This window comes from Podarcis vaucheri, assembly GCF_965113315.1.
Source record: "Podarcis vaucheri genome assembly, chromosome: 13".
Taxonomy (NCBI): domain Eukaryota; kingdom Metazoa; phylum Chordata; class Lepidosauria; order Squamata; family Lacertidae; genus Podarcis; species Podarcis vaucheri.
The window spans coordinates 56479409-56490647 of NC_138751.1; the positions used below are offsets into that span (position 1 = coordinate 56479409).

The 11239-nt window shown below is 44.4% G+C and overlaps 1 protein-coding gene across 4 annotated transcripts in view; it reads left to right on the plus strand.

Annotated features, from left to right (window-relative positions):
- The window catches only part of ZPBP (zona pellucida binding protein), a 37435-nt gene extending 26769 nt beyond the window's left edge, over nt 1–10666 (plus strand). For 2 of the 4 annotated variants that reach the window (XM_082195076.1, XM_082195077.1), the window contains one exon: nt 10476–10666. In XM_082195076.1, coding sequence (XP_082051202.1) covers nt 10476–10583 — 108 coding nt within the window. In that variant the 3' untranslated portion in view covers nt 10584–10666. Of the gene's footprint in view, nt 1–4296; nt 4498–10475 lie in introns of those variants that run through there. The other 2 variants (XM_082195075.1, XR_014212808.1) reach the window with 2 other exon arrangements.
- Nucleotides 10667–11239: the final 573 nt, after the last annotated feature.

Below are 11239 nucleotides of genomic sequence, written 5' to 3' on the forward strand. Positions count from 1 at the left end.
ATCAGTCTATTTCTCTTCTTTAGCTATTTGTCAAAGTATTCCATTCACAGTCAATGAGCCTCTCCAACTATTTCTGTCTCTGACACCCCGTTCCCAGGTTAGAGACGGTGGAAGTTTATCCTTCTTCACTCCCTCTCCTGCAGGGGTTAAACAAAGTTCTCCCCCCTTTTCTCCTACTTCTAAGGGGGTTTCAGTAATTATAAATGAAGGAAAGTAGACTTTTTTCACGGCTTTCCAGGCTTTAGCTTACAAAGTTTTTGCTTTAGTCTATATACAAAAAGCGAAAAGCGGACTTCCTGTTTTGAACCTTCCTGCTTTGATGCCAAATTAAGATATTTCTTGATCCAATTTTCCGTTTCTACTCACGGGTACTTGTTTTGAATCCAATTGTCCACAGGAAAAAGTCAGCGCTCTCCAGCAATGGCTGTGCAGCTTCACTCCGTAAAAATAGCAATCAGTTCGCAGCACCGCGCCACTCACCCCACTTCGCTCCGGCGCTCCCTGCCGAACCCCACGTTCCCAGGCTTCCTCCGCCTGGGATTTCTAGCGGGTCCCCACCTTCGCTGCGGCAGGAAGACCCAGGTTCTACGGAGCCCGTTCCTCCGATCGGAGGAACTCTGCCATTCACCAATGGCGCTGACCCGGAAGTCCCTCCATTGGGCATTCTGTAGGCTGACTCCCTTCATTAGTTTGGGGCCAGCTACCACTTCAGTTCTTCACACATAGACTTTGGAATTGCTATCTGCAAATGGTGTGCTGATGTGATGTGGTCCTGAAATGGTAGAAGGATCTGAAGAAGGGGGTGTTTGTGGAAGCATGCCCAATCCACCAATCCTTTGCATGAGACCATCATGCCTTGAAGTTGGGCCAGGAGCATGATGTCTGCCTCTTCTGCCTCTCGTCTCTGTTGGCTTAAAGATCTGAGCTTCTAGATTTGTTCCTCTGTGAGGTGAAGACGGTAATTTTTTTTGGAGGCTATCTGTACTCCCAGGTGAATTATGTTTTGTGGGGGATTCGACGAGCTCTTCTCCATGTTTAGCATGAAGCTGTGTCTTCCGAGTGTGTCCAGCGTACTCTCAATATCCCTCTGACATCTGTCTCTTGTCAGGGCCCAGATCAGAATGTTGTATAGGTATGGAGGTAAGCCCCTAGTGACGCCAAGACCTTGCTGAATACTCTTGGCATGGACATGAGGCCAAAAGATAATGCCCGGTATTGCAGAGGTAGATTTCTGTAGCAGAATCTGAGGTGTTTCCTTTAGCTCTTGTGTATGCAGTGTGTGGGTCTGTCTCTGATAGAGCTATGGAGGCCGTCCAGTCCTCCCACTCTATCGCCTCTGAAATGGAGTTCAGTGTCTCCATCTTGAAGTGTTCATACTGGATGTGCTTGTTGAGCCATTTGAGATCTAGGATCTTCGGCACCAGAAAAAAATTGAAGACACCCCCACCCCTCTCCTTACATAGGACGTGCTTGATTGCTTGTACATTCATTAGGTATCCTTTTACTTTCATGTATGCCTTGTGCTTCTCTGCTTTCTGGGAGCAAGAGTTGTCCACAAACTTCTCTCTTCTTGAAAACTGCAAAGGGTATCCTGAGGAAATCATACAGTTGATCCATCAGTCCAATGTTGTCCTTGCTCACTTGTGGGCAAAGTGTAGGCGTCTGCATCCTATAGGGGGCTCCATTATTTGTTGCATGGTGTCACTGAGCATTGCCCCCTTTCTTGGCTTGCTGAGGCACTGTTCCCCCTGCCTGATTGTGTCTTGGAGTGCCTGATCGGTCCCAATGTGAGCGGAAGGAGTTAGAACTCCACTACCCTTTACCTTGGCAGTGCTTTCTGTTTTGCCCCTGGTCTCCACCAAGACCTTCCCCAGGGCGCCCCCCAATAACTTGCCAACTCCAAAGAGTGAATTGCCAGGCCTTTCTTGGGAACCGGGATTGGCATCACAAATGCGTAGATACAGATTCTGCCTCATGATTGTCCTGGCTGCCGTAACTCTGGCTGACATCTGCATGGCATCCCTGGAGGTGTTGGCTTGGATTGTAGATGCTATCAAAATCTAGCCTTTAATCTGCTTTATTATGTCCTCCTCAGAAGTTGATCTGTCCAAAGCATGGTCACTCTGGTCATCTCTGAACTCTGCTAGGAGTGTCCCATTCTGAGTCACATTTGTAGAAAATAATTTGGGAGAGGTAGCACCAAGATGTGTGGCTGGCCGCCTGGGAAGGCATTCTTAGCTCCGCCTCCTCAGGTGCTGCTCCCCCCTGTCTCCTTCAGCTTCTCTTTGGGTAGTTCCAAAATCCTCTTTGCCTTGGCTACCATGGGTCAAAAGTATTCTGAGGTGAAAAGCCTACCCTTGGGTAGGGAGTGACTTCGATCTCCTCCTCTGAAAGCTCTCCCTCCTCTTCTGAGGTATGATCCAGATCATCTGATGAGACCAAGCCTGATGCATTAGCCATCCACCTGCTATTCAAGCTGCATTTTACTATGGCTTTGTCACTGCATGACCTGCAGTTTATCTGCCTAGGCTGCTTGTTCCTGTGCGGCCTTCTTCCGGTACTGGGACTGAGGATGAGAGGGTCTCCCTTGATACTGAGCAGGTTGGTGATAGTAATGGTGAAAGAGATGAGTATGGGCTGAAAGGAGATGCCCTCTGTTGCCTCCTTCTTGAGCTATGGTTTTTCCTTGTGCCCTTTCTTCCCCGTCCCCTTCTCTCCTGCTGGTTTGGGGTGGGAAGTAGTTGGGGAGGGGTGGTGAGTTTGCCTGTGCTGGAGTGGAGGTTTGGGTAGCTGATGCCAGTTGAGCCACTACTATCCCCTGACCCCCCTGCGTCATTATTCCTCTTACCCAGGATATGAATCTAGGAAGCTTCTCCCCTGGCCATGTGGATGCTGCCCCATTGGGTCCTAGGGAACATTCTTCTTCTGATGGCTGTGTCAGTGGTGCCTGGTACCTGTTTGAGTGGCCTTGGTAGCAGCTGGATCCTGTCTCCTGCTCTCCACTGCTATATCCACCAGCCTCCTCTGAGAGGGCACCCTCTGACGGTGGAGATTGGGTGCTGGGCAATGCCTCTTACCCTGTTCTCTGGCCTGTGGTGAGGAGGGAAGTGCATGGAGTTGGGTCCTTGTGGGCAAGGTAGGCCCAAGATGGTGCCTGCAGCTGTGTTAGCCAATAAGGCGATGGACATGGGCCACACTGCTCTCCTGCCCCTTGCTAGCCTCCAGATCTGCAGTTGGCTTGCAGGCGGAAGAAGACTCTCAGGTTAAAAAGCAGTCCTTTGGTTTTGTCAATGATAGAGACTACGGCGCAGGCTAAACATGCACACGGGAGCTCCCTGTGCTAAACAAAACAGCTGAGAAGTGGGAAACACATTTTCAGTGGAGCTGGTGTGCGTCTCTCCTGATCGCTCTGTCTTACTTTGCTCAGTCCCTCTTGACCCAGAGAGAGGTAGAGCTCTCCCTTGCTCTTGCAGGCAGTCTGAGGCATGGAAAAGGGGAGCGTTCCAAAATTCCCCTGAGTCTGCTCTAGTGCCATCTCTGCGGCATTGAATTGAGGCAGGTGGAAAAGGGAAGCTAAAGGAACAAAGCCTTGGAGGAGCAGGAGGACTGTAAAAGTAAATTAAATTCATGTAGAATCCAAAGAAAACCCCCCAAAAGGAAAAATAAGTAACTCCATAGAAAGGCAAAATTAAATCCAAGCAAAGAAGAAAGGAAGTTTTTAGGGTCACTGAATTTGTTCAACACTGGAGGAAAAAAACCACCTGCCCATCTCGAAAGACAGGGACCGTCTGGGGACCGTGGGATGACTCCTCCCCCAGCAAGGATCTTCATGAGACCCTGCCTGTCCAGACAGAGGAGAGGAGTCGTCCCAGCGTAAAGGCTGTCCTCCAGGAGCCTCTGGGGAATCATGAGTGCACAAGGGTGGAAAGGAATGGATGAGCCTTGGACTTGCTTATGCAATGTCAAACTGTAGAGCTACCCATAACTAAAATCAATATTGCTTCAGTTAGTCATATAACACATTTATTTTTCCATATGTGAAATTAATACATAAAAACAGGAAGGATAAATTTCAGATAAAATTTAGTTACAGTTAGAAGGTTATTTATTGCTGCCCCTTATGTGATTCAGAGGAAGACTGAAACCACTGTAACTTTACCTTTAACAAATTATGTATTATCTCAGACTATAGGAATCCATTGCACTGAATATGATAACTTGCCAGAATATCCGTACTGTACAGAATATCAATGTTAGATAAGAAAAGTATTGCTTTTTATTTTCTCCCTCCCCAAGAAAACCATTTCTGTTTACTTCAGGCAAAAGACCTAATAGAGAAATTTTTTAGCCAGCAAGTTGAAGTTCTTGGGAAACGGACAGCACCGCTGCCTGAGATCTACTATATTGAAGGCACTCTGCAAATGGTGTGGGTTAATCGATGTACTCCAGGTTATGGAATAAATCCTCTACTACATCCAGACTGTCCTAACTGTTGTGGTAGGTAGAAAGTATAACAATCTCACAGGTTATAAATCTTAATTTTTAAGAAATACTTTTTATTTCAATGGAATTAGCAATTGTCCTTTCATCATTTCAGGTAATTTAGTTCATGGGCATATGCTGGAGGTATTGAAAAATACTAATTAATTGCAAATATATGTTAATTACTAATTGGTTAATATGGTGCATTAGAATGTTAATAGCCACTTAAGATGTGTCTGCAATTGCTGGCCTGTCTACAAAGTACATACAAATACATGGAATAAATACACGAATGAGTGTGCAAACTTCAACCTCAAGTGAGATGTATAGATGTAGCCATTTAACTTGCTACATTCATACCCCTTTGAGTAGTGTTAGAATGATGCTTGATGCTGAAGAGATTGCCTGTCTCTGCCAAAGGATCTTGCATTATGCAAAATTCATTGTAACTGAATGCAAGTTTGGCTAGGAGACCTAAAATAAACCATTGTGCTGATAGATGGTATTTGAAGTGCAAATTTTAAAATACAGCAGTGATTGTGTTGTGCTTATTTTATTGTATTGTATTTTTTTTAAAGCCTTGATATAAGGCTATGAATTATGTCATCAGTATTGTGGTGAATTCCATCTGAATCTGCCCTTGAGTGTCTCATGTTCTGTTGGAGGTCTACGGTATGGGTGCATTTCTGTCACATTTTAGCCAGTATAGACAGACTTTTAGGCTGAAGGTGCAGTCATCCAGATCTAAGTCTGTGGACTGAAGCATGATCTTTTATTATGAAAGAGCCTTTGAAATATGCTTCCAGAGTAGTATAATTTCACAGGGAAAAGGGAGATTATTTCAAAGGGGAACATATGTTTAACTACCAAGTTCAGCTATTTGTCTATCTAGCTCAGTGTTGTTTGTACCCCAAGAGCTCTGCAGGGTTTCATGCAAGAGTCTTTTCTAGCCCTACCTGGATATACCAAGGATTGAATCTGGGACCTTTTGCATGCAAAGCATATGTCTTGCCACTGAGCTAGGACTCTGTATAATATAGTGTATAATGTAATATGCATTGTATTTGCTAGAAATCAACTAGAAATTGTCACTTAGAACAATTTAACATGTTCAGTGCACTAAAATATTTGTAAGGTGTGAAACGACACAATAGGCCATAAAATATATCAAGTAGAATATACTTGTCGGGTTGAAACAGCACCATGGAAGCTGATGTCCCCTAAAGATAACTTAGGTGTAGTTTATTTATTGTGTAGATAAATGCTATTTACTTTATCAGCAGTGATCTAAATAAGTGCCAGATCACCCATTCAAGTTCCCCTTGCTTGCCTTCTAAGAGACAGAAATTATGCTGTGTTCAAAAATGCAAGTCCTTGCAGATCTAGATCTTTCTCCCATTGATTTTGCTTAAGAATCTTATGAAATCTTATGTGCACTCTTGGGGCCAGTTAGGAAATAACAATCTTGGCTTAATAAATGAAGTTCATGAAGCAGAGAGTGATCATTGTACCTTTGTGCTCCTTCTTGCATTGCAGTTAAACCCCTTTCCCGTATTAATGTAAGTAGAAATTAACAAACCCTAGAAGTCTTCAATTCTAGCCTGTGAAGAAACCACAATATTAGTTCTTGGCTTTATTTAAGCTGAGTCTTATGTCTGAAACAACCCTTGCTATTAAGGAGTAGAGAGTAGAAGTTAATCTTACTGGTTGATGTAATGCTAAGTTTGCTCTGACATATTAAAAGATTATTTCCTCCATTAAAAAACAACTTGAAATTATTTAAGACTATGAGTTATGTCATCAGTATTGTATTACTGAACTGTATTACTTCCATTTGGATCTGTCCTTGAGTGCATTACAGGGGTACCTCTGTTTAAGAACAGTCCGGTTTAAGAATGATTTCCGCAAAACCGGAAATAGTGTCTTGGTTTGAGAACTTTACCTCGGTCTAAGAACAGAATCCGAACAGTGGAAGGGCACCGGCGGGAGGCCTCATCAGGGAAAGAATGGTTAAGAATGGTTGTGTTTTAAGAACAGAACTTCCTGAATAGATTAAGTTCGTAAACCGAGGTACCACTGTACTAGATTCCTAGTGTATGCTTTGGTGTGTTATTCTAAAGTATTGCAACTTTAGTTGTACCAAAATACAGTGGTGCCTCGCAAGACTAAAATAATCCGTTCCGCGAGTCTCTTCGTCTAGCGGTTTTTTCGTCTTGCGAAGCAACCCTATTAGCGGATTAGCGGCTATTAAAGGCTTAGCGGCTAAAAGGCTATTAGCGGCTTAGCAGCTTAGAAAAAGGAGGAAAAAAAGCGGGGGGAAATCGGAACACTCGCAAGACGTTTTCGTCTTGCAAAGCAAGCCCATAGGGAAAATCGTCTTGCGAAGCAGCTCAAAAACGGAAAACCCTTTCGTCTAGCGGGTTTTCCGTCTTGCGAGGCATTCGTCTTGCGGGGCACCACTGTAGCATTTATGTTTTGCTTTTGAGTTTTGTTGCTGCTGTTGAAAAGCACTTAAAGCATGTTGTTATATGTAAAAGGGACACTGTTGAAGTTTTTGTTCAATTGATTGAGGAACTTTTTTGAGCTGTGCCCTGTGTGGTTGTACATGAACTGTACACTGAAGCCTTGAAACAAACACTGAAGGTCTTTTCACAGCTCTGGGCTGGGCTCCAAGATTCAGGGCTTAGCCACACTGACCTTTGCCCTAGACTTTCTAGGCACTGATCTATGCTTTAAAGTTCCATGCCCAAGATCTTCTTTTTTTCCTTTTCCTTTGTCCCACCATTTCCCCCAGGAATTGGAACCTGCTTCTTTACCGCTGAATTGGAACAAACAGCAATTCAGGTTTTCCACGGGGAACATGGAGCTTTAAAGCGTAGTCCTGTGTCTAGAAACGCAGCACGGAAGGAAGTCTGAATGAGACTAGACAAAAGGAAGAGAAACCTCTCCAGTTCTCATGTCATCTTAAACATTTGAAAGGTTCTCCTCTTCCATACCATCCTTGGCACTGTATGGAGCAGAAATATTCAGGCAACTACTGTATTTTTCTCTCTATAGGACTCACCTTTTCCCCTCCAAAAATGAAGGGGAAATGTGTGTGCGTCCTATGGAGCGAATGCAGGCTCCTTGGCTTCAGCGATAGCAACGCGAAGCCTCCAAAGCGCAGAGGGAGAGCTCCCCCCCGCGCTCCGGAGGCTTCGCATTGCTTTCACTGAAGCCGCCGGAGCGCAGGGAACTCCTGCTGTGCTCCGGGGGCTTCAGGCAGCTATCCGCAAGCCTTCGGAGCGCAGCAGGAGTTCCCGCCACACACTGAAGGCTTTCGGATAGCCGCCTGAAGCCTGGAGAGCGAGAGGGGTCGGTGCACACCAATCACTCTTGCTCTCCAGGCTTCGCTTTGCTGAAGGGGCGTTGCGCAGAGAGGGAGAGCTGCGCAGCGCTCCTTCAGCGAAGCGGGAGGAGAAATGGAAGGGGCTCCGTTTCTCCTACCGCTTTGCTGAAGGGGCGCTGAGCAGAGAGGGGGAGAAATTTTTTCCCCTGTTCTCCCCCTCCTATGGTCCGGTGCGTCCTATAGAGCGAAAAATACGGTAAATCATAGAATCGGAGAATTCTTTGTTTGTGTTTAGTGTGTTAGCTCGTATGACTCACTAAAGCCACACAAGAGACTCCACAAGCACACTAGTTTGCCTGAACCTGAGTCTGCCTTGGGTGCTGATGGGGGTGTTGTGTCAGTGCGGGAGCTGAACCTGCTTCTTGCTTTCCTGTCCCTTCTTTTTAATCTTAAACCCTGCCCTTCTGAATATACGGTATAGCTTCATAGAGCTATAACTGTTAAATCAACTTAAAGGATTGTTAGTTTAGACAGCAGCCTAGGGGGTCTGTTGCCACATCTAGTTTGACTGTTAAACTGCTTGAACAGTCTCCTGGTGGAAGGGCCTTGGCAATTAAAAGTGGTATTAAACATTGTGTAACTAGGGTTTAAACAAGAGCTACAAGGGTCAAGACAGGGTGAAACTAAGCCCCCCTCCTATTATGGCTGGGGGAGCCCTGCTGTGGATACTCTAAATACATCATTATGCAGATGCTGTTTGAAGAAATTCATATAGTGGATGCTGAGCAAATCCATCCCCTGGTGACCAATTTATTTAGAGCAACTGTTGATTATATTATGTTTAAAGGAGGACATGGACCCCACAAATGTTATACTTCTTAAAACTGAAGTAGCCCATGATGAATGCCTATTTATTTGACTCTATGCCAAATAAGCTAACATAGGCAAATGTTCTTGCAAAAAAAAATAGTAGTAGTGATATTTATTTACTTAATTTCTAATCTCCCCACCCTTTCACTGACAGGTGATTCCAGGGTAGCTATTACTTAATGAAAGCAAATGCTTATCCCATAGTTCAATTTAATTGATTGATATAATATTAAATTTTCATTAAAATACCATTCAAATACTGTTTGGCAATGCTTAGTTCTAACTGGCCTGCAATATTTTGATCACTAGGTGGAGCTAATGCTATTTAATAAAAATCTACAATATGAAAAATAGGAGGATAAGGCAGTGTATTCCTCTGAATACTTCAAATTATAGCCTGGGAATCTCGTGGAGAGAGTGCTTTTTCCCTCCGCTCCAGCTTGCAGGCTTCCCATTAATATCTGGTTGGGCCCTGTGAGGACAGGGCACTGCATTTAGATGGGCCTTTGTTGTGATCCGGCCAGGCTCTTATGCTCTTTTCTTAAATCTCAGTAACTCCAGTGGAACTTACAAGTAAATATGGATAGTGTATGTAATGTAACATTGTCCATTTCCTAGGAGTTATTTCCATACCAGCATCCAGCATTATGTCTGCACAGGTGTTAGTTTGCAAACTCTGGTTGTGTTCTCATGTCCTAAAAATCACATACACTGAATATGGAACACATACAGGTAATGTGTAATGTGTTGGCATGAATGAAACTAGTAAATCTTGGTGACCTGCTGTTCACTTCTTGGGACAACTGATCAATAGGAGGTAATGCCACAATATTGAATACATAACACAAAGGTTCTTGCTTGTCTTTTAATAGACATTGCTGTTTCAGCATATTGAGAAATCCATGAGAATAATAGAAACCAGAATGAAGAGAACTCATAGCATCCATTGGGGCTATATGGTTCCAAGAGTAATTCATGGAATTTGGCCTTCATTATCTCTCTATAGCATGTGTTCATGCCTTCAGAAAATCTGTATATGGAAACTGGTTTACACAAATCAATTCAGTTTTCCAATCATGAAGCTATCACTGCAGCTTCTTAAAAATTAAATTGTTTGCCTAAAAGTAATTCCGAATATAAGGCAGGGATGGGGAGCTTGACATGGCACCCTCGTACGCCACATTTGGCGGGTGGGTGAGGCCATCCAGTTGTCAATTGCTTGATGTCACAATGGCATCAGGCGATGATTGTAAGGACTTAAATCACCACACAGGCCTTGCAAAGATCCCTGCACAGTGCTTTGGAGCACTGCTGATCAGCAGGTTTGAAGTCATGGCCCATCAGCTGTTGGACTATGACTTTATACTTGCTTTCTGTAAGGATTGGGTGCTCAGTTGATTTCCTCATGAAGAGCTCAGTCACACAGTTGGTCCAGATACGTCTGTCTGCCACCCACTGATTGTCCCATATGATGTCAAGTGGGCCTGCTTTGGGGAAAACAAACTTGAAGGCTTAGTTGGGACCCCTGCCAAGCCACAATTGACCCACAAGCTGGAGCCTCCTCACTCACCCCCGATACAAGGAGTTAACTTGGTGGCCATTTTGACCAGGATAATTTACTCCGACTGGCAGCATCTCTTTCCCAGCCTTGTTACTGAAGATCCTTTCTAGACTGGCAGAATTTGAAATTTATATGAAGAATTAAAGCAGAATGAATTTCAGAGTTTAAAAATCCTAACAAATACTCTATAAATGATTTTTTTTTTTAATGGTTGTTCAATGTGTTTGTTTACAGTGGTTTGCAGTCCAGGATCCTATAACCCTCGTGAAGGAACTCACTGCCTTCCATGCAACAAAAGTTTGGAATATGGAGCAACACATTGTTAACAGAATACCAGCATAGACCTTGTGCTATATTTAGTAGCACTGATGTACTTGATTTATAATATCTTTGTAATGCAAATAAAACGATTTTTTTAACTCCAATTTAATTGGTATTAAATTTGCATTTGGTTGAATGAAAAATAGTATGAGATTGCTGCCAGAAAAACTACACCCTGTTTTGATGCCTCTGGTAAAGGTAAAGGTAAAGGTACCCCTGCCCGAACGGGCCAGTCTTGACAGACTCTGGGGTTTGTGCGCCCATCTCACATCTATTGGCCGGGGGCCAGCGCTGTCCGGGGACACTTCCGGGTCACGTGGCCAGCGTGACAACGCTGCTCTGGCGAGCCAGAGCCGCACACGGAACGCCGTTTACCTTCCCGCTGGTAAGCGGTACCTATTTATCTACTTGCCCCCGGGGGTGCTTTCGAACTGCTAGGTGGGCAGGCGCTGGGACCGAGCAGCGGGAGCGCACCCCGCCGCGGGGATTCGAACCGCCGACCTTTCGATCGGCAAGCCCTAGGCGTTGAGGCTTTAGCCCACAGTGCCACCCGCGTCCTGATGCCTCTGGTAGTTTGACATATTTCACATATTCTTAAGGGCAAAGGGATATGTTATTTTTACCAAGTTCTCTTATCTTAAGGCCTTTATCAGACCTGTGTCTGATGTAGTAGATGA